Raw genomic sequence first — 27,322 nt, 5'->3', positions numbered from 1 at the left:
TTCTGTGATGACAGCTCAGAGCCTGGAGCCTGCTTCGGATTCTGTCTCTCTCTCTCTCGCTCTCTCTCTCTCTCTCTCTCTCTCTGCCCTTCCCCTGCTCGTGCTCTGTTTCTCTCTCTGTCTCTAAAAAATAAATAAACAAAAAAAAGTTTTTTTAATAAGAGGGTAGGTAGCCTTCATATTTCTATTTTACATCTGTTTGGGAAATTAAATTGGGAAATTACAAGTGTTTGGGAAATTAAAACTTGGGCAAATGAGTGTTTCCCACATTGTTTTTGTGTGTGTGATCTGTTGTTAACTATATTTACATTTCCCCAGAAAGTTACTAGTTTTATGTCATTCTTGACATTGTCAGAATGAAAACCACGTATGAAATGTCTGCACATTTATAATCCAGCAACATACCAGCTTGCCTATTGTCTTTTTAAGTGTCTTACTGAAGTTCTGTTAAATCTGAGTTGTACTAACAATGCTAATTTTTTTCTGAATTCTTATGTATGTATGCATGTATCGTAACTAATAACTTCTAGAAGCTGGTTATATCTTCAGAGAGTGTCAGCTTAAGGTTGCTCTCTCTAGAAATTGGGATTTTGCTTCTAGGGCTTCGATAGTTTCTCTTTCCTAACCTCACCTTAGAACTTTAAAAAGTTTTAAAATAAAAGATACAGAACATTTTTAAAAGTACATAACTTTGTATATTATTCCTTCCTTCCCAAAGAATCACAATTTCAGACTTAATAGACAAAACACCACTTAATTATTCTGTTGTGACTAACTAGGATACTTTTGGAAAAGGATTTTATGAAGGGTTCTGGAAGAAAGGAATAGGGCCAGAGAGGGTTTAGGAGATGGCTAGCAAACCCTTCCCACCCCCTTCACCAAAAGTGGTTGAAAGGAGAGAAGTATGCTAAATAAACAAAGTCCTCTTAGGAGGCACCCTCCTGGTTGAGGTCAGAAATACATGAGGATTGCTTTAGAGAATATCATTGTTCTCTTTGATTTAGATTCTGATGGCATTGTCCCCAAAGGGTCAAATTTTGTTTTATCTTATCTTATCTTATTTTATTTTATTTTATTTTATTTTATTTTATTTTATTTTATTTTATTTTATTTTATTTTTTTAAAGTAATCTCTGTGCCCAATGTGGGGCTCAAACTCACAACCCTGAGATCAAGAGTCACATGCTCTACTGTCTGAGCCAGCCAGGTGCCCCAAAGGGCCAGATTTGGACCTCTTTTCTTGAAGTTTTTCTGGACTCCTCCTTTAGTAATGCCAGAGTCCAAGTGAATGATTACTCACAGATACCTCAGTAAGTGCTATGGTGTAGATAGCAAAGCTTTTATCTCTAGGTCTTTTTCCCAGTCTAATGATCAGATCCAAGGAAAGCACTTCTGATATTTTGGGATTCTTAGTTTTTGTTTTCCACAGGTAATAGTGAAGCACCATCAGATGTCACTAATTTGTAGCTACCGTATTTTATTACGTATGTATTCCACAAATACATATTGAGCGCCTCATATGTGCCAGGCACTCTTCTAGGCACTCAAGATACATCAATGTTAAGGTCATTGCTTTCTTGAAGCCTACCCTTGAGTTAGGGAAACAGACCATAATGGTTAATATAATAAATAAAAACAAAATTATACGGTATGTGATTAGTCTGCTTGGGCTGTCATACCAAAATATCAAAGACTGGTGACTTGAACAAAAGAAACTTACCTCTCACAGTTCTGGAGGCTGGAGGTCTGATGAAGGTGCTGGCAGGTGTGGTTTCTTCTGAGGCTACCCTTTTTGGCTTGAAGATGTCCACCTTCTTGCTGTGTCCTCCCATGATCTTCCTTCTGTGTGCGTGCCTCCCTGGTGTCTCTTCTTATGGGACATCAATCATATTGGGTTAGGGCCCCACCCTGATGCCCTCTTATAACTTTGATTATTTCCCTGCCTCCAAGTGCAGCCACAATGTGGGTTAGAGCTTCAACATAAGAACTGGTGGGGGTGGGTACAATTAAATCCTTAACAATAAGTTATCAAGTGATAAGTATTTTGGGGAAAAAAAAGAAGAAGATTAGAGTAAGGTAGGAGAGACTGGGTGTACTATGGGGTGGGGATTGCAATTCTGAATAGGATAGTCAGGGTAGACTTCATTGAGAAGGTGGTACTTGAAGGTCAAATTACATTCACGTGTTGTTTATAGTACAGGGACCCGAAGTGGAGGAGTGGTGAGGTGGAGGTAGGTAAGGGTGGAGGTCAATAAGGAACCTAGGGTGGGCAGCTCGTAGAACTAGGTTCTAGTGCCAGCTGTGCATCTTTCTGGTGGTAACACTTCCAAATGTCACGTTAGCCTTCCAAGGTCCAGTTTCTAAATATGCTGATCTGTGTAAACTTGTGATTCCAGAATGTATATCCTTAGAGGGAACAAGGGAGAAAGGACTTTATGGTTGTGTATAGGCTACAGTAGGTGGTGGGCAACAAGTCAAAAGCTTTGTGGATTTATCTTCATCTTCTTTTGTGTTAAGCGGGAATGGGCTTTTGGCTCATCTAATAAGTGTTACTAAGAAATGTATATTAGGAAGAGATCTTCTTTCTCAAAAGACCGACACATCTAACATAACCAACCTAAAGGTCCTACTGCATGGCCCATTAAAGGGGAGCAAGATGCCCGGGAAAGTGGCCAGTGGTGGAAGAGGATGCTTGTCTTCCTTCTTGGTCTTTCCCAGGGAGTGAGTAGCTCAGTTGGGGAAGGCTTGTTATGGTGTAGCCAAGCCACAGAATCCATCCCATAATAGACCAGTTAGCTCTGCCCTGACCGCACACTCCACACCAACCACCCATGCTAAAAATGGAAAAAAGGACATTAGTGGAAAAACTGGTGAAATCTGAATAAAATCTGGAGTTTAGATCATAGTAATGTGAATTTCTTAGTTCTGACGAATGCACCATGGTTATGTAAGATGTGAGCATCGGGGAATGCTGGGCGAAGAATATATGGGAACTCCGTGAACCATCTTGCAACTTCTCTGTGAATCCAAAATTATTTCAAGATAAAAGCATTTCTTTTAAAAAAATGCCCATTGTGAGGGGCGCCTGGCTGGCTCAGTCAGTGAAGCGTGTGACTCTTGATCTCGGGGTTGTGAGTTCGAGCCCCACGTTAGATGTGGAGGTTACTTAAAAATAAAATCCTTTAAAAAAAAAAATGCCCATCGTGGGCTTAGAAATGACTTGAACCACAGATGCGGATTTATTCACCATGACTGGAAAACAGTTCCAAGTGCGTGCCCCAGTGTTCAAGGGTCAGGAACGTCAGTTTATAATAAGGCAAGAGTGGGATATCTCTAGTTTGAGCTTTTCTCTGGCAAATTCGTCACCTTCCCACCCCACCCCAGGTTTCGGCTTTGGGGACTGCCTCTGACTCATGTTTCTATTGAATATTTTCTGGCAGGATAATTGCCTGAAAGCATTATTTTATAATAGGATTAAGTGGGAAGAATGCTTATAGGTCAGGGAGGCAGCAGCATACACAGGAAAGAAGACATTTGGGGAAACCAGAGAGAAAATGACCACTTTGTAGAGGCAGCACTTCTTCAACTATGATGGGTTCCAAAGATTCAGAAGCCCACACTCTTCAGAGTCCTGTGCTCGTGGAGCGTGTTGTATTTTTTTCTGCCCAGGTCCCATCCTATTTTGATCGGGTTGTGGTCCCTCTTGCTGTTGGCACACTGATTGTGCATTCCATATCTCATTAAGTCCGGGGGCAGCTAAGAGGGGGAGTGGCCTTTTGTATATGTATATATACAATACCTTTCTTCTTCTGACAGCTGCAAATCAGAAGGAGCCCATGAATCTTAATTTTAAAGTGAAAGAGGAGCCGAAGGAAGAAGAGGCCTTAAGTGCCGCTTTGCCTCGGTCCAGCTATGTGTTCAGCCCGGAATCTGAAGTGTCAGCCCCAAGCATCGCTGAGGACACCCTTAAGCCCCAGGAGGGGAAGGGGAACGTGCTAAGGCCGGATATGTCAGTCAAAGCAGCGTCCGAACTTCTCATGAAACTATCAGGTACTTGGTTTATTCTAAAATATTCACATTCTGCTCATTTCGTTTGAAGTCAGCTGGGCTCCTTCCTGCACAGGTTGTAATTAGCCTAATGGAGGCAACATCACATTATTGAGGTGAATTCAGGAGTGACTGGATGACTTGGCTCACGTTCCTGTGTCGTGTGTACGAGTCTGTTTGCGGACGTTAACTGTGTACCTGTCTTGTGAAATACAGCCTTCTTTTCCTGGAAATTGTTGGAAGACACTGTTGCTTTCTAAGATGATGCAGGTCATAATCTTAAGTGGGTTCTAATGACGTTCAAAGCACTTCTGCTAATTGGTCAAAATATCTATTCTTTCTTAATAGAGGACCTTTCTTTCTGTGTGTATTTATACTGTATTCGTTAAGAACCATTAAAAATATTTTTCTTAATCAGTTGAGATGGCACTTGAAGTAATTACCAATAGAGTGGCAATAAGAGATTTTATGAAGAGAAAATTTCATAATGGAATATTATAATAATTAATCTAAGTTCTTGGGATGAATGAATAATATTTTAATCATATCTAAATGTAATCCCAGCCTGTCAGCGGTAGGAGAAATGGGTTATAATTTGAAATTCATGTATTTTGGGTTCTTTTCCATGCAGTCTCCCATATGTGCCTTCAAAACAGGTAAAAATTTAGGGTCTTCTGAACTCAAAAGTATGACTTTCAGAGCATGGAAAGAAAAGTTACATCAATAATAATACTTACCAAGTCATATCCCAGCCTCAGTTCACTAAAGGTGATTTTTAGAAACTATATTCAAAATGTTAATATGAATCAAAAGCCCTTTCAGTTTGTAACTTGCTGTGCTTGGAGGATGAAAGCAGGAAATACATTAGGGATATTCGTTCCTGGTAATTTCATCAGCAATTCTGACTGTGTTTCTGGTTGACCAGTAGGTTGGGAAGTAAGAAATTAATAGTGATTTACTTAGAGCCATTATATCAGAACAGTTGAAATTCCTGTATTTGCCAGTTGGTGGGGTTAAGAATTCTTTCCTTTGATGTTAATTTAGAACACACTGGAACTTCAGGGGAATATGATTTATTATAGATAAAGCATAAGACAGTTATTACATCCTTATTATAGCCCCGTTTTTCTAAACTTCACAGTGATGGTTCAGCTTCTTTTTAGCAGATGGGAGGTCTAGCAAGATTGTGCTGATTGCCGAAAGCTGAAAGTTTAAAAAAATGGTGTTCAGGCCAACATATTTTCATATATTTGAGCCCTCCTTCCTGTGTCGAAAAGTCTCAGTGACAGAGTATAATGTCTGTTGTTTTTCCAGTCAATTCAAAGGGATCACACAGCTCTCTGATTCTTCTTGTGTAGCATAGGCTTTCATATGGCAGTGACCCTCTATCAGCAGTAACTCCTGTTGGTAGGATCCTAGTGTATACTATTTCTGTTTCAGAGTTTGTTATGCAACCAGTATTGTGAGCAGGGAGAGCTGGGGTGGCACCAAAAGATAATATGCAATGAGATTTTAGGAAACTTTTTTTTTTTAAAGTAGGCTCCATGCCCAGTGTGGAGGTCAGGGCTCAAACTCACGACCCTGAGATCAAGACCTGAGTTGAGATCAAGAGTCAGATGCTTAACTGACTGAGCCACCCAGGTGTCCTGTGAAAAGATGTTCTTTAAGGAAGACATTTTATCCTGACCCTTTGAACAGATGTGATTTGAGACACTCAAGTATGAAATAATTTCCTAGATAATAATGATATCTCTCAAATAGAGTATGGTCATAAAGCCTTGCACATTTACTGATATTTGTAGACAACAGTGACCCTTCTAAATGTTTATGTTGACTTACATTGAGTACATGTGCTATTCAACAACAGTTGAATGTTATGACACAGTCGTACTTCCAAAGGGCATCTGCTCTGCTTCCTAGCGTGGAAGTGAAAACTTGTTCGAACGACTAACATAACTCTTTTTTTGTCCTGAAAAAATTCCCCAACATTTTTTTTGCAGGAGACTTAGGTCAAAAGGATATGCATCACAGCCCCTATCTTCTAGATGGTTATGATCTAGTAGAGGCAGACCAGGGCAGTGCCTTCCATTCCACAAGCATTTTGCACTTAGAACTCCACACATCTACCCTCTAGCAGATTATGATCAGGTAAACTGTGAAGAAGTTTCCAAGGTAGTCCTAAAACAAGACATGTAACTTAAAAACAAGCTTCTTCCATTCCTAAGCCACAGGGTAAAGAGGACTCACTCTTTATTGGGTTTAAAGTAGATATTAGAGTTTCTAATCATGGATGAAGCAGTGCTTTTGGAAGGATGTTAGGGAAAAACTTCCTATGCTCTCTCTCCTCAAGATGTAATTTTAGCAATTTCAGGATTCATACACTGAAAGACATCCAAGTAAAGGACTTGTTGGTGTCTTCAAATCCCCTTTCCCACGATAGTTTCCCGTCCCTCTATGGACAAGAGGTCTTGCTCTTGTCCATACATGGATGTCCTTGCACACATGCAGGTTAGTCAAGGCTGCATTAGGTTCACCTGGCTTGATACCCACAAAGCCCTTCTGCAGGCGTTCTCATGAACAGGAGTCCCTATTGCTTCCTGCCTTGCTGATTTTCATTTATAGTCTTCTGTGGCATGGAGAAAAATCCTTTCGGCCAGGAAGAGTTGGGTGAGAAAAGTATGCCCCATGCATTAGTATACATTTTTTTTTCCTTCTTCCAGATTTGAGAAGATGTGGAATAAAAGGAGCTTTCTTCTTTGTTGCTTATTTCCTTGAAATTAGAAGCTGTGGTCTGTAGTGCAGGCACTCTTAGTCTTTTCACTGAATTAATACAAGGAAACTGGTCAACAATTTTGGCTGCCTCATTTCCAGTTTTAAATTAATTTATGTTGACTCCTCCGTGATGGATGTTGGGCACAGGGCCTAGTGAAATACCATGTGAAACTTTCCTGTGTGGAGAAATGTCTGTAGGTATATTGTTTTCCAAATTGACATTTACGTTTTATGGGAAAAACACAGATGAGGTAGAGGCTAGGCTAAATTTTTCATTAACTGTGTGTTTGGGAAAATCTGAGTTTTCTTCCTTCCTGCGGCTCAAGTTCTGCTTCCAGTTGTTAATTGGGAAGTCAAGTGCCTGACAGCTGGGCCAAGTAAATTGATTACCATAAAGAAAGCAACCCACTCTAAGGAAACTGCTGGATGTCTGTGACTACCTGTTGTTATGTGACACAAGGCAGCCAAAACAATCAGACTTTTTTGCTAAGGCACATAGTTGCCAAAGATAATTCCCAGAAGTCTTGATTTAAGGAGGCCAAAATCCTAAGTTCAATACAGAGGATGTGTAACATTAGACAAAGAGAATCCTGTCACTATTAAACCCTGGTTTTGCAACGTCTAGTGACCTCACAAACTTATGGAACAGATGTGTTGCTGCAGATGAGATGCAGTGTTGAAGGCAACACAAAACTTTATCTGTTTTGTCTCTGTTGTGCGGTGAGAGAAGTAGCTGTACACACAGAGATAAAGAAACGCCCCTTCTCCTTTTGGGGAGCCGCATGCTTGCGTGGGAATAAATACATCAAATGTAACATATTTGTAGATGAACCTAGAAGTAGCGGGTTAAGAATGCAATCTCAAAAATATGAATTCCACAAAAATGAAAGTTGAAGTTATTTCAGAAACATTAATGGAAAACTAAACACTTAAATTTATCTACCATGGTAAATACAACCGAATATTAGACCTTAATTTGAAACACATCTATAGGTTTTCTTATTTCTTTGCTCAAGGAAAGAAACTGAATTGATTTATATTCATTTCTGATTTATATTTATTTATCCCGGTCTAGTCTTAGAGAGAACAATAAATTATAATTGCCTTTCTAGAGAAATCCAAGCAGGCCCTAGATTTGAAATACATAATGGTGTAGGATTCAGGGAATCTCCTGAGTAAGATAGGGCTTCAGCTATGAAATATTAATTTATTTTCTTATTTATTTATTTATTTATTTATTTATTATAATTTTTTAAAGTAGTCTCTATCCCCAGCATGGGACTCGAACTCACGACCCCAAGATCAAGAGTTGCATGCTACCGACTGAGGAAGCCAGGTGTCCCATAGCTATGAAATATTTAGAAGCAGGTGAACTTGGGGGCGATGAAGTTTCAGATGAGTTTAATCTCTGGGGTGAACTGAAACAGAGAGGAAAGAGACCCCCAAATTGACTTTATTAACAGTTTTAATTAAGGCCTTTTTGGTTGTACATAATAAATCCTCTTCAGCCGGTTTAGGCAAGCCAGGGGAGTTTAACAGAAGATGCAGGTTTGGGGTAAACTTATGGAACCCCAGGGGAGGGATGCAGAAAGGCATGTCCCTCACTGAAGCCAGAGTCTGGAGGACCATGTGGAAACCAGAAAGCTCTCATTCTCTACCTCATCCCTGCTTCTCTGTGCAATGCAGATGGGCTTTTTCGATTACCCAGTTCACATGGTGGAAAATGGCAATTTCTTGCAGCTTTCTGAGTTTGCCTTTTATTCAAAAGAGGAGCCAGACAGAAATTTCTTAGTCCCAATTCCAAATTCCAGCTGATTGCCCCAGCTCCAAGTGGGATCCACCAGTGGAAACTTCTGTCACTAGGGATAAGGTCACGTTGGGCAGACATGGCTGCGGTCTTATAGGATGGCTGTGAGGGAGAAGAATCCCCAGAAATGCGTCTTGGGTGGGCAAGAATGGGGGTGGCATGAAACCAGGAAGATAAACAATATGTGTGAACCACAAAAGTTTGAGGAGCAGATTATGGTAATTGCTGTTATTTAAATATTGAATGTAAATGCGTTTTGGCCTTTGGATGACTTTTACCTTTCTTTTCTGGTAGAGTCTTGGGGAAGACCCGCCCAGCCAGGACTCTGCCTAGCCAGCCTCAACTCTGTATGTGCTGTGGCATTGCTTCTCAAAGAGTGGTCCCCAGACTGGCAGAATCAGCATGGGTGGGGGAGGATAGGGAAATGTTCGAAATACAAATTCTTTTTTTTTTTAAATTTTTTTTTTTCAACGTTTATTTATTTTTGGGACAGAGAGAGACAGAGCATGAACGGGGGCATTTTTGGGGCAGAGAGAGAGGGAGACACAGAATCGGAAATAGGCTCCAGGCTCTGAGCCATCAGCCCAGAGCCCGACGCGGGGCTCGAACTCACGGACCGCGAGATCGTGACCTGGCTGAAGTCGGACGCTCAACCGACTGCGCCACCCAGGCGCCCCCGAAATACAAATTCTTGAACTCTACTCTGGATCTTGTTCAGACTCTGAGGTTGGAGGCCCAGCTCTCTGTGTTTTTGCAAGCCCTCCAAGTGAACCTGACAGCTAAGTTTTGAGAAACCCTGTGCCGAGAAAATGGTTAATGAGAGAAATAAATTTTGTCCATCTGAGTAACATGCCTACGTTAAGGCTGACAGGGAGCAAAGCTCTATTAAATGTACATTTTATTTTTTAGAAAGAGCATCTTCAGTAGAGGTTCTTTTTAACTTATTATGAAATAATGGCATCTGGGAACCTTTCTGTAGAAGGACACATGTACTTAATAAATCAAGATAGTGTTGGTTGTGAGCCTCAGATTAATATTGCTTTTTTCAGTGTTCTTTGTTGTTAATTTTCATGATTATTCTTGGGCAATGTTGGCTTTTGTGCAGTTGAATGGTTTTTAGTATAGTCACAGAGTTTTGCATCTGTCACCACAGTTAGTTATAGAACATTTTCATCACCTTGAAAAGAACTATCCATTAGCAGTCAGTCCTCAACCATCCCCATACCACCGCCAACCCTAGACAATCACTAATCTGCTCTTTGTCTTTATAGATTTGCCTATTCTGTACATTTCATATGAATGAAAACATACAATATACGGTCTTTTGTAACTGACTTCTTTCACTTAGCGTAACGTTTTTAAGGTTCATCTTTGTTGCTCATCTATAGTACTTTATTCCTTTTTATGGCTGAATAATATTCCACTGAATATTATTGGAATAAATACATCAATAATTAATATTAATTTTCTATGTGGTATAAAATAGATATAATACCACATTTTGTTTATTGAGTCATCTATTGATGAAAGTTTGGGTTGTTGCCCAACTTTTGGCTGCTGTAATCGCTTATGTCCAAGTTTTTTTTTGGACTCATATTTAGTTTCTCTTGGGCGTATACCTAGGAGTGGCCTGCTGAATCCAATGGTAACTCCATATGCAACACTTTGAGGAACTGTCAAACTATTTGCCAAAGCAGCTGCACCTTTTGACATTCCTGCACCTTTTGACATTCAGCAATGTATGAGAGTTCTAATTTTTCTACATCTTTGCCAAAACCTATTATTACCTGTCTTTTTTATTATAGCTGTCATACTGGGTATGCACTAGTATTCCACCGTGGTTTTGATTTGCGTTTCCCGAGGACTTAAGATGCTGGGGATATTTTCACGTGCTTATTGGCCATTTTGTGTATCTTCTTTGGAGAAATGTCTATTCAAGTCCTTTTCCTGCTTTTTGAGTTATTTGTCTTTTTAGTCTTGAGTTGTAAAAGTTCCTTAGCAATTCTGGATATAAGCCCCTGATCAGATACCTGATTGGCAAATATGTTCTCCCATTCTGCTGACTGTCTTTCCATTTTCTTAATGGCATTATTTGTAGCTCAAAAGGTTTTAATTTTGATATAGTCCAGGTTCACTGTTTTTTCTTTTGTTGCTTGTGAGCACCGTCATGTTTTCTGTAATTCCAAAAATTAAGTGAAAATGCAGAATAGTTTAGTATTAAAATGAAAGCCTATCCTTGCTTATATGAGCACAGCATTTAATTTTCAGATATAAAGCCTATGAAAGCTAATTTATTTAACACAGACCTCCCTAGTGCAGTTGACCTGTCTGATTTCTGCATTTGCCGTAGCATTCTATGATTCAGCTGATGGCAAAGGGTATTTGTATGTCAGCTTCTGAAATGACTTACAATGAATGTGACTAGTAATGGGGCTTACAACTAATGGCTAGATCACTGTCCTCATGCCATATATATCCTAAGCAACTCTTGGGATATGCATGTATATGTATACATATATGTGTACATATATGTATCTGTATACGTATATATGTATGTATACACACGTACACAGAAAACCCATAACTGGGGGAGTTCTATCTTTTTTTTTAAGTTTATTTATTTTGAGAGAGACAATGCAAGCAGGGAGGGGCAGAGAAAGGGAGAGACAGAATCCCAAGAAGGCTCCATGTTATCAGTGCAGAGCCTGATGTGGGGCTTGAACTCACAAACTGTGAGATCATGACCTGAACCAAAATCAAGAGTCGGAGACTTAACCAACTAAGCCACCCAGGCACCCCAGGAGTTAAATCTTAAATAAGGAATTAGACTCTTTTTTTAGTACTTGAAAACTCAGTGAGAATTGAAGGTATTTGGAGTGTGAAAACTATGTCTTATACAAACAGGGAATAGATCACTTTAATAAGATAAAAATGTGGCATGTTTATATACCAAAGAGAATCATTTTCTTGAAGGTCTAGGTCTTGTTAAACTCAATGGAGGTACAGTGGTGTTATTTACCTGACTGTTCAGGCAGACAGAGTAGCAACTTGCCATGTGCAGTTCTGGAAGCACCATCCTTTTCTCAGCAAGAAGAAAAGAACTTGCTTCGAACAGATTCTCCCACCGTAACTGGCGTTACCCTCATTCTTTGACTAATATGCACCCTTCTATTCATTTTGTAATTTCACACACAGCTTACAGGTCTTGGAGGGACACACCTGAATGGCTGTTGCTGCTCTGCTCCTCGCCTTAATGCAGGAGCTTTTCCGGTTCACACCCCCAGGGCCAGAGCCTCTGGGAACTCCTTTTCCCCTTAGAGCCCTCACCCCTCTGCTCACCCTTTTGCTTTCTTGACTCAGCTTCCTCCGCCTCCCACACTGAGGCCTGGGACTCAGAAGGACTGGACTCAAAAGGGCTCTTGTTTTATTATCATTTCCCTGTTGCATAGCTGCATATATTAATATAGCCACGAAAATTTGTATTGGCGTGCGTTTCCAGAAGCCAGGCAAGAACTCTGAAAGGAATTTTATAGGCTCCACCTTCATTATAGATTCCTTTTCTGTTTGGCTGAACTGGGGGAGGCAAGGGTTTGATCACAGCTGTAAGGGGTGAGGGTAGGGCTGTAGGATGGCGGGTGGGGGTGGGGTGGAGTGCAGGCAGGGTAGGATGAAGGGGAGGGAGTGCAGGCAGGGTAGGATGAATGTGGAGGGGTTCCAGGTCTTCCTTTAATAATACAGAGCAAAAGAATGAAGAATGCCACCTAGAAAATGTGTTTGCAGCTGGAATAGTGTGCCCTCCTCGTTGCTGTGTTGTTTTCTGTGTTCTGGTATAAATGACTGCAGGTATAACGCGAACCGTGGCAAAGAGAGGCCACTAATAAGTACTATTCAATGGTGACAGCTCGAAGAAGAAGCTTCATTTTCGGAGGGATCCAATTGCAGTGTGGACGCAAATATTTGAGTAACCAGTCAAACATTCTATTCCATTTTTCACACAGAGGACAAATTTCCCTGCCCGGTAGAAGCTGCGTGCCCTGTCACTGCATTAGGATCTCCTCTACCGCTCTAGTTTTCGTGGTCCTCAAAAAGGTCTCGGCCTTTTTGGCTATATGTTACCACAGTTATAGTCTTGTGAGGAAGAGCATGGCCACCATTTCCCTCAACGAGAGATCTAAAACATTCTCATTCCACAGGGGTTTTTCTCCTCATCGCCTTATTAACCTTTCACCTTTAACTTATTCACGTGTGTAATTAAACCCCAATGGGTTCTGTGCTCATCTGGGTGCAAACAGGTATCACAAATCTACCTCTGAAAAAGGAAATCCTTTCTCCACTGTCAAGTAGCCTGTCCGCTGTTCAGTAGCCCATCACCCACTGAGCAGGGGCTCAAGCGGGTGATAGTGCCTGGGTCACTCAGTGCATAAGCTCCAGAAGATAGCCACAACCTGAGAGCAATGGGACATGTTTCCTTTGGGTAGGGGAGTGTCCATATTGGACCAAGAATGGGAAAGTAATGAAGCAAACTGTTCTCCCTTATGGCTTCTATTCTTCTTCTTCTTCTTTTTTTTTTTAAGTTTTATTGATTTATTTTGAGAGAGAAAGAGAGCATGATCAGAAAGAGGGAGAGAGAGAATCCCAAATGGGCTCCATGCTGTCAGCTTGGGGCCCGATGCAGGGTTCGAACTCAGGAACCGTGAGATCATGACCTGAGCCTAAATCAAGAGTCAGACGCTTAACTGAGCCACCCAGGTGCCTCAGTTCCTCTTAAATAAATAAATAAATAAATAAATAAATAAAGTTCTAAATTAAAAAATTTTTGACACACAGTGTTATGTTAATTTTAGGTATACAAAATAATGATTCAGCAATAATATAGATGACTCAGTGCTCATCAAGATAAGTGTACTCTTAATCTTTTTAATCTATTTCACCCATACCCCTATCCACCACACCTCTGGCTAGCATCAGTTTGTTCTCTGTATTTAAGAGTGGCTTTTTGTTTGTCTCTTTTTTTCTTTGTTTATTCGTTTGTTTCTTAAATTCCACATATGAGTAAAATCATATGGTATTTGTCTTTTTCTTACTGACTTATTTCACTTAGCATAATACCCCTGGGTCTATTCATGCTGTTAGAAATGACAAGATCTCCTTCCTTTTTATGGCTGAGTAATATTCTGTTGCATAAATATAGACCACATCTTTTTTATCCCTTCATCTATAGATAGACACTTGGGTTGCTTCCATATCTGAGCTATTGTAAATAACATAGAGGTGCATATATATTTTTGAATTAGTGTTTTTATTTTCTTTGAGTAAATATCCAGTGGTAGAATTACTGGATCATATGGTAATTCTGTTTTTAATTTTTTCAGGAAACTCCATGCTCTTTTGCACAGTGTCTGCACCAGTGTCTGCATTCCTACCAACTGTGTAAGAGGGTTCCTTTTTCTCCAAATCCTCTCCAAAATGTGTTGTTTCTTGTTGATATTAGCCATTTTGACTGAAGGTGCTATCTCATGGTGGTTTTGACTTGAATTTCACTGATGATGGGTGATGTTGAGCATCTTTTCATGTGTCTATTGGCTGTCTGTATGTCTTCTTTGGAAAAATATTCATGTCTTCTGCCCAGTTTTAACTGGATTATTAATTTTGAAGGTGTTGAGTTATATAAGTTCTTTACATATTTCGGTTATTAACTCCTTATTGGGTATATTATTTGCAAATATCTTCTCCCACTCAGTAGATTGCCTTTTCATTTTGTTGAGGTTTTCCTTGCTTGTGCAAAAGCATTTATTTTGGTATAGCCCAAATAGTTTACTTTTGTTTTTGTTTCCCTTACTTGAGCAGACATATCTAGAAAAATGTTTCTATGGCCAATGTTAGAGAAATTACTCCTATGTCTTCTTCTAGGAGTTTTATGGTTTCACATCTCATATTTAGGTCTTTAATCCATTTCAAGTTTAATTTTGTGTATGCTGTAAGAAAGTGATTCAGTGTCATTCTTTTGCGTGTAGCTGTCCAGTTTTCTCAACACCATTTATTGAAGAGACTGTCTTTTTCCCATTACATATTCTTGCCTCCTTTGTTGTAGAGTAATTGACCATACAAGCATGGGTTGATTTGGGGGCTTTCTATTCTGTTCTATTGATCTATGTGTGTATTTTTTGTGCCACTATCATACTGTTTTGATTACTACAGCTTTGTAGTATAACTTAAAATCTGGGATTGTGATACTTTCAGCTTTGTTCCTCTGTCTCAGTATTGCTTGGTCTATTCAGGGTCTTTTATGGTCCCATACAAATCTTAGTATTATTTGTTCTAGTCTGCAAAAAGTAGTGTTGGTATTTTGATAAGGATTGCCCTAAATCTGTAGATTGCTTTGGGTAGTATGGGCATTTTAACAATATTGCTTCTTCTAATCCATGAGCATGGACCATGTTTCCATTTGTTTCTGTCATCTTTAATTTCATGAATGTTTTATAGTTTTTGGAGTACAGGTCTTTCACCTTCTTGATTGTGTTTATTCCTAGGTATTTTATTATTTTCAGTGCAGTTGTAAATATGATTGTTTTCTTAATTTCTCTTTCTGCTACTTCATTATTAGTGTATAAAAATACAATGGATTTCTGTATGTTAATTTTGTATCTTGTGACCTTACTGAATTCATTTATCAGTTCTAGTAGTTTTTAGGTGGAGTCTTTAGAGTTTGCTATTTATAGTGTCATGTCATCTGCAAATAGTGAAAGTTCTACCTCTTCCTTACTGATTTCTATGTCTTCTTTTCTTTTTCTTGTCTGATTGCTGTGACTAGGACTTCTAATACTATGTTGAATAAAAGTGGTGAGAGTGGATATCTCAGTCTTATTGCTGATCTTAGAGGAAAAGTTCTCAGTTTTTCACCATTGAGTAGTATAATGTTAGCTGTGTGTTTTCTTTATATATGACCTTTATTATGTTGAGATATGCTCCCTCTAAACCTGCTTTGTTTAGAGCTTTTATCACGAGTAGGTGTTGTACTTTGTCAAATGCTTTTTCTGTATCTATTGAGATGATCATATGGTGTTTATCCTTTCTCTTGTTAATGTGATATATCGTGTTGATTACTTTGCAAATATTGAACCATGCTTGCATCCTTGAAATAAATTCCACTTGATCATGGTAAAGGGTTTTTTGAATGTATTGTTGGATTTGGTTTGCTAATGCTTTTTGAAGATTTTTGCATCTATGTTCATCAAAGGTATTAGCTTATAGTTATATTTTTGTAGTGTCCTTAGGTAAATGATGGTCTTGTAGAAAGAATTTGGTAACTTTCCTTCCTCTTCTATATTTTGGAATAGTTTGAGATCAGTAGGTATTAACTCTTATTTAAATGTTTGATAGGATTCACCTGTGAAGCCATCTTATCCTGGACTTCTGTTTGTTGGAAGTTTTTTGATTACTGATTTAGTTTCATTGGTAGTAATTGGTCTTTTCAGATTTTCTATTTCTTCCTGAACCCGTTTTAGAAGGTTGTATGTTTCTAGGAATTTATCCATTCTCCTAGGTTATATAATTTGTTGACATATGATTTTTCCTAATATTCTCTTATATCCTTTGTATTTCTGTGGTGTCATTTACTATTTCTCCTTCATTTCTGATTTCATGTGAGTCTTCTTTCTTTCTTGGTGAGTCTGGCTAAAAGTTTGTCAATTTTGTTTATCTTTTCAAAGAACCAGCTCCTGGTTTCATTAATCTATTCTATTCTTTTGTTTAGTTTTGTTTTTAGTTTCTATTTCATTTATTTCTCCTCTAATCTTTATTATTTCCTTCCTTCTACTCACTTTAGGCTTGCTTTGTTTCTATTTCTCCCTAATGGCCTCTATTATTCTTATGTGAAGACAAAGGATTAAAAAGTGGCATTTTTGCTTTATCCAAATATGAGGATATTTACTGAACCCATGTATCTATTTTCCCCAAATCTAAACCATCCTGAGTTGGTGCTGTGAGTTGATTTACTTCCTATTTTCTAAATATGGGATAGCAGCTGGATTCAAGCACATTTCCTGGTTTCCTGTGACTTGCCATATGCTTGGATCACTTATCTCCACAGCTGGAGAAATGGGGGAAAAGTGATAGAATATACTTGTGACCCACCACATTTCATCTTAGGTCCAAAATCAGGCAGTGAGGGTCATTGTTTAAAGAATGATTTATGAACTCACTTCCTTACTTCCTACTACTATCATCCTTATCCCCTTAAACCCACCTGAACATATACACACACCTTCCTATTGTTGCTAGTAAAAATTCTTCTTAGTGTTTGGGGGTGGGGGTATTATTCATGGAGATACCATACTGGAGGAGTCCTGTGGTCCACATACATGTAGCCAAAGGTACACTTAATGGCCCCTCTGGTCAAGAGGAAGAGAGGCTCTCAGCAGAGGCAAAGGATTAATGAGAATGAAAGGTGAAGTTGCAGTGATTTGTGGGACTTATTTTGAGAGTGGAATCAGCATGCCTCACTGTGCAGTTGAATATTGGTGGTAGTTGTCACTTAGAATTCATCAGTGCTTACATATTAGCTCACATACTGGATAATATGTAGAAAATATCTTTTTCTCTTCACTTCGTTTGAAAGAGCTGTGGAAAAATAAAGAAGAAAACTGGGGAGTGGGAGGATAATTTAACGGAGACAGATGGTGGTCTCCTTCGGTTCCTTGTGCTAAAGCCTTTGTGCCCTGTTTATCCCATTTTAATGCTGTTGAAAATATTTTCTCCTAACACATTGTTTATGTTAGAAAGCTCTTCCTATCCGACTCTTTTTCGGCTTTCTGGGAGACACCCAGGGCTACAGTGTTCATCCTGTGTGTAACAGTGAGTGGTCAAGAAAAAAGCAAACAAACAAACAGTGAATGGTTAAGTACTGGGGCCTCATTCGCAGTTTAGGGGTTCCCTCCCCTTCCTCCTCCTGCCGCCAGTTGGCTGTTTTGGTGCTCTTCAGCACCTGCACTGGAGAGGACACAGGAACAGAGAGAGGAAGGGAAATTAAAATGAGTCATTTATTGCTACTTATAAGTAACTTTGATTTAAAAAAACATTTGGAAAAGAAGGTTGAAACACAGCCAGAATACATTGTGAGGATACCCAGGCACTCATGTCTCCAAGAATTATGGGGAATTAAGAGCCCAGAGGCACCATTTTCCACCATCACATGGTCCCACCCATGGCTCAAGGATCTCCACAAGCATAGTACTAGGGACGGTGCCCTATCAAAAGCAAAGCCTCATTTATCATTGGCTATGAAGGATTTGGTTCCTGGCACAAGTATGTAAAGATGTCTTAGGGGTTTAAATGAACTCTATTCTTGAGTTCTTAGTCTTTCCATTTTTTCTTTATGGTCTTTTGTCTTTCTTATTTTTTTGTTTCTGTATTATATGTATTATGTATTATTCTTTCTTATTATTTTGTTTTCTTTCACTTATTCATTCAACATTGAGCTCCTATTATTTTCTAAGCCCTGCTTTAGGTACTAGGGACACAAAGGGAAATAAGACAGTGCCCTCTCCTGCATGGGTCCTACATTCTTTTTCCACCCCGTCTATAGCTGCCCATATCTCACTCTAGTTAGTTATTGCCTGGGTTCTACCTCTGTTGTTATGTGATGTTCTGCTCTGCATCATGTTTACCAGCCCTTCCCTGGCTGCTGGAAGCATCAACCAATGGAAGAGAAATAGTCAGGACTTCTCAACAGAGATAACTTGGGACATGATTCAGTAATATTTAGCACCACCCAAGGAAAACATTTTAAACTTGTCTGCATATACTCATACCCTGTTATCATCTTTTAATGGAAAATACTTAAAGTTTAGTAAAACTCAGTTACTGAAATAAAACTCTTCATGTGCTCCTTCCTCTCTCTGAGTATTAGGGACTCTCTCTGTCCTTCTCCCTCCTCTTTGTGCATAAAGCAGTGGTCAACCGATCACCTAACAGAGATGGACCTCGGTTTTTGGTTATTTTTTTTTTAAGTTTATTTGTTTTTTGAGAGAGAGAGAAAGTGAATGGACAGGCGGGGGAGGGGCAGAGAGGGAGGGAGAGAGAGAATCCCAAGCAGGCTTCCCACTGTCAGCACAGAGCCTGATGTGGGGTTCCAACTCACAAACCTTGAGATCATGACCTGAGCTGGAATCAAGAGTCAGGCCGTTGACCGACTGGGCCACCCAGGAGCCCTGGTTTTTGGTTATTTTTATGTCAGCAAGAATTTAACTGAATCTTTCAGGGATTCTGCTTAAAACCTATGCATTCATCCCCTCCCACCCCCAACTAGCATTCATGTTCATTGAGGATATATAAAGGCCAATTAATCACAGCAGATGAGGTGGACAGGGCTTAGATTTATTAAATGGCAAAGGATAATAATGTTAAATAGACTTAACGTTAGATCAGATACTTTAATTGACCCTTTTTCTCTCCTTTCTTTCTTTTTTCTTTCTTTCTTTCTTTTTTAATGGGAGACAGGCGAAGTATATGCTGGACATTAGATGAAAAATAGGTTAATTTTTAAAAAATGAGATCATTTGGAATGTTACCAAATGGCAGACATACAGTTTAAATGCGCCTCTTTAGCTAATTTCTAGTGAAATCATCAAATGAAAAGAAAACAAGATGATTGGGAGAGGTTTTACATTAACACCAGGACACTCGGGGGTCAAAAGGTAATGACTGAGCCGCCCTACATCATCTGCTGGTTGGAGAAGAGCCCCCGGTGACCAAAGCGTTCTAATGCTTGATTGTCATTGGACACAAGTGAAATTGAATGCAGAATTTGTTTAGCGTGATGGACGTGTTCTGACTTGTGATCGTCTTCTGCACGTCCAAAGGACCTCCTTTTCGTCACGTGAGCCTCCTGTGTCAGCTAACACTAGGTAACATCATACTCAGAATAGTCTAAAATTTGTGCTACGATGGTGGTCCCAGTTTTGTGGCCGGTCTGAAAACACCAGTAAATGCCCAGCTGAGATATCCCAGGCAAGGACCTGTTGCATTGCTTGCTGGTATAGAGGATGTGAAGACAAGTTTAAAAGTCGACTGAAGGATAAAGCATCAAGTACTTTGCTTTAATAGAAAATAAGGTTTCTTGGACCCCTGAAAGAGAACTTCCAGGTCTCACTAACTCTTCAGCCTTTAAAGTTCAAGTTCCATTTTTTAGGACATATTTGTTCTTGCAGACTCAGATGGAACACCTGGTGTTCTCATTGTATGTTTTTATTTTTGTTTAATTTTCATTTCTTCTAATGTTTGTTTACTTTTGAAAGAGAGACAGAGCGTCAGCAGTGGAGGGGCAGAGAGAGGGAAACACAGAATCCAGAGCAGGCTCAGGCTCTGAGCTCTCAGCACAGAGCCCGATGCTGGGCTCGAACTCACAAACCATGAGATCATGACCTGAGCCGAAGTCGGACGCTTAACCAACTAAGCCATCCAGTTGCCTCCCTCATTTTATGTTTTTAAAAACTTGGTTCTAAGTTGACCCCCTGCTTACCTCTGTCCAGTGAACTGTGAATTCTAGTGTGCATAGCCAAATCATCAGATGTCTGTGTACCCTCCTTCCTGGATGGCCATGTACAGCACTGATACAGAGGAGAAACACTAGGTGATTTATAGTTTTGGTGAGCCAATTCCAAAGGCCAATTCTGATAAAATATCTTTGATAAAATATCTTTGAAATTGTTTTGGGAATCAAAAACTGTGTGTGTGTGTGTGTGTGTGTGTGTGTGTGTGTGTGTGTTTACTAGAAGTCATGTAGGGCTCCTCTGTTGGGAAATATTGTTTTTGAAGGTCCTCGTATATTACTAGAAGAACTAGAGAGAAATCTGCTGCATCACAATCTTCTTTCATGGAGAGCATTTCCTCTCATTTTCCCCAGGAGCAGATGAGCAGTGTGCCCACAGGGAGAGTAGGAAGCTGATGTGAGAGAGAGCCTGTGTTCCCTCTCTCTGGGGTGTGGCAGCATCCATGGAAAATCCTCAGCCTTGGATTTCGTTACTCAGAGCAGGAATGGGGAGCTTTTCTGCTGAGGCCCACCGTACTCTACGAGTGCTGGAAATGAGCCAAGGGCCACACCGTAGAGAAAAACGAAACTTAATATAAAACTTCCCAGGGAGAAGCGTAGACCGATCCAGTCCCCTAAAGAGCAGCAAATTGTGTCAGGATGCGTGTGCTTGTGTTCCGAGTGATGGCTACTTCAGAAGGACAGGGTGGGCTAAGAAAGAGGAAAGGAAGAATAGCATTCAGCATCTAAGACTCGGGTTCTTAATATCCATACGGAGAATGGAGCTAAGTTTATCTCCATTTCGCTGGAGACCCAGCCCCAGTCTTAGGGTGAGGGAATGGCCGCCGGGCTGAGGCTGGCCTCACTCCCACATTGCTTCTCTCCGAGGAGAAAGAGTCCGACAGATAGTGTCAGACTTCTGTGGAATAGCATTTCCATTTCTGCCTCCACCCTCACCGATGCTCGAGCAGGCCTGGGGCTCGGTCCTTCCCCGAGCAACCCAGGAAACCCAGCCCAGCTCTCCATCCCATTTTGATTTTGGCAAGGGCAAAGTCAAGCAAGAGAAAGCAAAGGCAGAAAGCGGCCGCCTTTATCAGTTGCCGGGGGTGCCAGGCCCCGCGACGGGACGTTACCATGTGATCTCACTTCTTGTTCCCAGTTGTTCATGTCACTTCACCTGGTCCTTTTGACCTGCACTGTTGTTCACAGGGTGTTAATAATAAAACCACCGTCTATGGGGATCAGGTTTCATACCCGGACGGTGTGTTTATGACCAACAAGAACCCCGTATCTTTGCGGATGGCAAGTTGGAGATGAAAGATTTTTAACTTATCTAATTGACAGGGGTAGCCCTCTCAAAAGTGTACTGTTTCCACATGGCATACATAGTTGGCGTTGCTCCTTAAGCTTCTTGTTATTCTAAAATGCTAGCTGGGGATCGTGATGGTGAACCGCCTGGAGAGTGAAACGCCTGTGTCCATTTTTGTTGTCTGTTTCAGCGCCATGGCCAGTGTTCCATCCTTTCATACTTTTTTGAGGTCATTGCATGTGTGAGTGTCTGTGGCAGACTAAGGAGTCAAGAGACAGAGGATAGCATCGCATGCCTCCTGTGTGCTGTGCTTCAGGTGACACGTGTGACGGATAATACATGAAGCACATCGAATGTGCCAGGGCCGGGGCAATGTCTTGGGGATGGAAGACAAGTGGGAATCTAGCTCTCCCCTGCCAGGTTGGCCCAGAGGGGACACGCGTGTGTGAGTAATCATTGCAGCGCACTACAGGATTTGCAGGGGCCGTACAATCTAGAGATAGGATAGAGCGGAGAGAGAGCGTCGCTCAACCAAGATAAAGGAATGCTGCTCACAGAGGGGACACCTGAATACAGGTCACCCTTGAACTACACAGGCTCGATTGTGCAGGCTCACTTCCACGTGGGTCCACATCTACAGGGATTTTTGCGATAAATACAGTACAATGCTGCAAATGTCTTTTCCTTATGATTTTCTAACATTTTCTTTTCTGTAGCTTACTTTATTGCAAGAATACTGTTTAAGATGGATATGGCATACAAAACTGTGTTAATCAACTATTTATGTTATCATTAAGGCTTCCGGTTAACAGCAGGCTGCTAGTAGTTAAGTTTTGGGGGAGTCAAAAGTTTCACGTGGGGGCGGGCGCCTGGGTGGCTCAGTCGGTTAAGCGTCCGACTTTGGCTCAGGTCATGATCTCACGACTGGTGGGTTCAAGCCCTGCGTCCAGCTCTGTGCTGACAGCTCAGATCCTGGAGCCTGCTTCGGATTCTGTATCTCCCTCTCTCTCTCTCTGCCCCTTCCCTACTTGTACTGTGTCTCTCTCTTAAAAATAAAGAAAGAAAGAAAAAGAAAAAAAAAGTTACATGTGGATTTTCTTTTTTTTTTCTTTTTTTCTTTTTTTTAAATGTTTATTTTTGAGAGAGAGAGAGAGAGAGTATGAGCAGGGGAAAGGCAGAGAAGGAGACACAGAATCCGAGGCAGGCTCCAGGCTCTGAGCTGTCAGCACAGAGCTGGACGCAGGGCTCGAACTCACAAACCACGAGATCGTGACCTGAGCCAAAGTCGGACCTTTAACCGCCTGAGCCACCCGGGCGCCCCTACATGTGAACTTACAACTGCAGGAGGAGGAGTTGTTCAGAGGCCAAGCGTACTTTTGAAATCTGAATAGGATGTGATTGGGGCATTTTAGAAGGGAATAGGGTGAGGAACAGCATGGCATGTTCAGGCAACTGGAATATTTCAGCATCACAGGAGCACGAAGGCACGTGGAGGTGTGCTGTGGGATGCTGCAGGGAGTGTGGGGCTGGGGCTTTAGAGGGGATGGAACTAAGGGGAGGAATCATCTAAGGGTGCAAGAACCCCAGGGCAAAAATGCGGCGGCTGGCCGGAAGCTCTAGGCTCTCGTGAAGGTGCCCGGGTGCCTCGCTCCTTCTCTCTGGATTTCCATGAACACACCATGCCGGGCCACTCCCTTTCCCCCTCCTCTTTTTTTTTTTTTTTTTTAATGTTTATTTATTTTTGAGAGAGAGAGAGAGATTGTATGCGCATGAACATGCAGGAGAAGGGGAGGGCCAGAGAGAGAGAATCCCAAGCAGGCTCTGCCCTGTCAGTGCCTGTTGTGGGGCTTGAACTCACAAACCATGAGATCATGACCTGACCTGAAGTCAGATGCTTAACCAACTGAGCCACCCAGGTGCCCCTCTCCTCCTCTTTTCCTCATTCTTTCTTCCTCTTCCTAAAAGTAGAGGTAACAGTTCTTCCCCATCCGCTTCTCTCTACTCACATTCCTTTGGATCTCCCCAAGTCCTTTGGAGTCAGATGACTGCTGGTCTGTGTGTCACTTGTCACTTTTCTGCCCACAGCCATCCCGACCTCCACTTCCTGGTTAAGTACTTAGGCAAAACAGAACTGAAAGTTTCCCTCCGTATTTCTCCCCAACTCAACTTTTCTATTTTCCTACTCCTGTTGGTAGCATCTTCCAAATCTCAAGGCTTAGAAATCATAGAATTATTTTTTTAATCACGCTCCCCCTCATCCAGGCCACGTACAAACTTTCCTTATAATTTCTCTCACATTGGTCTCTTCATTCTTTATTCAGACTCCTAGCCAGTCGCCTCCAGCTCCTCCCCATTCAACCTCTAGAGTATCCTGTGAATCTCTTCTGTCCCTGTGACCTTTAGTTGAGGCCCTCATCCTCTCCTTGCTTGGATTACCACCATAAGCTCCTAACAACTGCCCTCATTGCCACTTCCTCCCAGGCCTTCCAAGTGCCACTGCCAGGTTGGCCTTCTGCAGTGCAATCCGATCGTGCTCCTCCTCTGTGCAAACCTCCCAAAGGCTGGCTCCTCCCTGCCCCCTCTCCCTAAGGGTTCCGGGCCCCCACCGAAGATTCTGCATGCTCTCCCTACCTACCTCTCCGGTTTTATTTCTCTGGAATATAATGTGACCCTTTTTGTCAAACGGTTGTTCAGGGGAGGATTTGGCTTCAGCACCAAGGTTTCAGCAGGAAGAATTTTAAAGGAAGGGAGGGAAAGAGGGGGAAGGGAAGAGAGAGAGGGAGGGAGGAAAGAAGGAGGAAAGGGAGGGGAGAAGGAAGGAGGGAGGGGTAGGCAGGGGGAGAGAGAGAGAGAGGAAGGGAGGGAGGAAAGAGAGGGGAGGGAGAGAAGGGAGGAAGGAAGGAAACTCTTACCCTGGAGCCAGACAATAGAACAGTGGTTACAAGAGGTTGCGGGGAAGAAGGGATGGGGAGTTAGTGTTTAGTGGGTAGAACTTCGTTACGGAAGGTGAAAAATTCTAGAGATGGGTGGTTGGTGATGGCTGCACAACAGTGTGAATGTACTTAAACTGTACACTTAAAAATGACTAAAATGGTAAATTTTATGTTATGTGTATTTTAACACACACACACACACACACACACACGCCTCTTGGACCTCTTGGCCAAACTGAAGGTGTAAAAGTGAGAGGCAATTGAAGACGGGGGTGAGGGAATCTTGGAGACAACTGTGCTATGATCCCCTCACTGCAGGGTGGTGGGGATGAGGGAAGAGGTACTGGCCTCACCCCAACTCTAGAGAGCACAGCTTAAGGGGCGCCCACTGGGGCATTTGTCCTGTTTTCCTCAGGAGGGGAGCCTAGCACACTGGGGTCTGACGTCTGCCTGGGAAATCTAGAAGGTGGGAAATGGAGAGCTGCCTTGGGGGCTGCGTGCATGAGCGCTGAGAGCCACTGCAGTACTGTGTGGGGTCTGAGCTTGCTCAGTTTGTAGGATCAAGTAAAGAGGGAGGTGTTAAATGTGGCTCCAGGGTAGACCATTTTCCTGCGGGACGGATGGTATGGGTGTTGTTCTTATATGGTTTCCGGTGGGGCTGCCTAGATGATTGGTGGTTGGCAGATTCCTGGGTCGGTGGAGGGAATAAGGGACCCCAGACAAGAGGGAGTTCAGCCAGGTAAAGGGAACTACAGGGGAAAGATCACCTCGAAGTTAAAGGTCTCTGAAGAGGGGCACCTGGGTGGCTCGGTCGGTTAAGTGTCTGACTCTTGATTTTGGCTCAGGTCATGATCTCTCCGTTGTGAGATAAAACCCCAAGTGGGGCTCTGTGCTGACAGCTTGGGTTGGATTCTGTCTCTCCCTCTCCCCCACTTTCTCTCTCTCTCTCAAAATAAATAAATAAACATTAAAAAAAAAAGATCTCTGAAGATCCCATGCTTGAATCCCATGAGAGAAATGCCTGCTGGCCTTAACAGGGTGAAACCATTCTAGAACAGGCTAGCAAAGACCTTTTCCTCCTCTGTCCCCCGCTTCTTCCCCCGCCTTCTCCAGCTCTTTTCTAGGGTCTGAAAGGGCCACTAGTGTGCTGGGGAGAAGGCAACAAGAAAGGGAGAAGAAGCAGATCCTTTCCTCCCAAAAGGCTACCTGTCGACCCTTCCAGGGAAGGGCAGGGACTCACCTTCCCAGAAGGTGGAACTGTGGACTAACATGTGGGATTGGGCCTTCTGGATTCTGAATCAGGACCATTTTGCTGCTCAAAGGACCATAAGGCTTTGAATTGTCTAGGAATTACCAGGTTATGGGCCGGCCTGAGTTTTCTCACCCAGGGACAGGAGAGGAGCTCTTTCTACAGGGCAGTTTTAAAGAGACAATGGAAGACAGGAACAGAGTTGCTTTTATGTTTATATTCTATGCTATGAGTCTGGCTTCTTCAAGGTGCCAGTTCCACCTCTCCATGCTGGCCCCCCAGCCAAACCAGAAAACATGACATTCCTTGAACACTCCAGGTAGAGTACAATTCTGCCTTTGTGCTGTGGTTCCCCGTGGTCCTTAACTCCTCTTCCCACACTGCATTTTATTTTTACCTCTTTTATTAGAGGGCTGTTTATACTTGTCTGATCATTCATTTAGACTAAAAGTGCTTGAGGGCCAGAACTGTGTCTTCTTTGCCTCTGTATCCCACATAGCCTCTATCATAGTACTCAGTATGCAGTGGACATTTAAAAAATGGTGGAAACAGCCACACGATGGATGAATGACATAATCCCGTTCGGTAATTACTAACATGTACTGTTTGTGAAGGCAGAAAAGACAATATTATTGCGTTGTCATTGCTTTTTCCCCTCTGCCAAGCAGAGTTTAAATAGGACTTACCTAATTTGAAACCTACTTCTCCTATGCTACCAGGCATACACAGTGTTCTAAATACTTTTTTTTTTTTTAATGTTTATTTATTTTTGAGAGAGAACGAGACAGAGCACAAGGGGGGGAGGGTCAGAGAGAGAGAGGGAGACACAGAATCCGAGCAGGCTCCAGGCTCTGAGCTGTCAGCACAGAGCCCCACATGGGGCTCGAACTCACAAACTGTGACATGGGGACCTGAGCCCAAGTCGGGTGCTTAACCAACTGAGCCACCCAGGCGCCTCTCTAAATACTCTTACCCAGGCGCCTCTCTAAATACTCTTGAAGAGGAAATAATCACCTTTTTATGGGCATATGTTGTCATTTTTTTGTTTTTAAAATTTTAAGTAAATGACAAAATATCTATATTTATCATAGAAAAATTACAAGATACAAATGAGCATTGCAATAAACAGTCACCTTCAACCCACGTCCCATATATAACCTACTGTTAACACTCTTGTCTTTCCTCTTTTTCCATGTGCCAATTTCTCTCTTGGAATAGCAGAATAAGTCACTTGGGGTAAAATTAGTATTTGCCCTATTATTTTAGGAAGACATTCTAGAAGGATTTACAATGCACGTGGAGAAGGAAGATGATGGGAATGAGTAAACCCTGGATGGGTAGGCATGTTTCTGGGTGAGGGAGTACAAGCAAAGAGTGAAATGATTAATTCAACAATTGTTTTGTCAGGATGCCCTAGGCAAAGGGGAGAGAGAGGACCGGTGGGGATCTCTAGCCGACTTGGGATCTGTCCCCAAGTCAGCCTGCCTTCTGCCTCCTACGCTAGCCTGTCCAGGCACCAGCTTGAGATGGGATTAGTATGTGGGGGAGCCTAAGCTATAACTTAAGAGCAGCTTTTCTTTCTTACTTGCCTCGGGTGCAGATTAAATTTGGGGGAAGGGGCTAAATGTCAAAGTGTCGCAAAAACTTTACAGCAGCGGTTTTCGGTTCGGGTGATTTTG

The 27,322-nt window shown here is 41.7% G+C and overlaps 1 protein-coding gene across 1 annotated transcript in view; it reads left to right on the top strand.

Moving 5' to 3' along the window:
• ZNF827 (zinc finger protein 827) overlaps positions 1 to 27,322 on the top strand; it is a 172,261-nt gene that overhangs the window by 61,821 nt on the left and 83,118 nt on the right. Inside the window, 1 exon segment of the mRNA XM_047091194.1 lies at positions 3,816 to 4,049. Within this exon segment, the coding sequence (XP_046947150.1) occupies positions 3,816 to 4,049 (234 nt within the window).

This window comes from Lynx rufus, unplaced genomic scaffold (genome assembly GCF_022079265.1).
Source record: "Lynx rufus isolate CCGP_SWC_20201006 ecotype Redwood Valley unplaced genomic scaffold, mLynRuf1.p SCAF_3, whole genome shotgun sequence".
Lineage (NCBI taxonomy): Eukaryota > Metazoa > Chordata > Mammalia > Carnivora > Felidae > Lynx > Lynx rufus.
The sequence above is the reverse complement of the archived record's forward strand: the minus strand, read 5'-3'. Positions and strand labels throughout refer to the sequence as shown.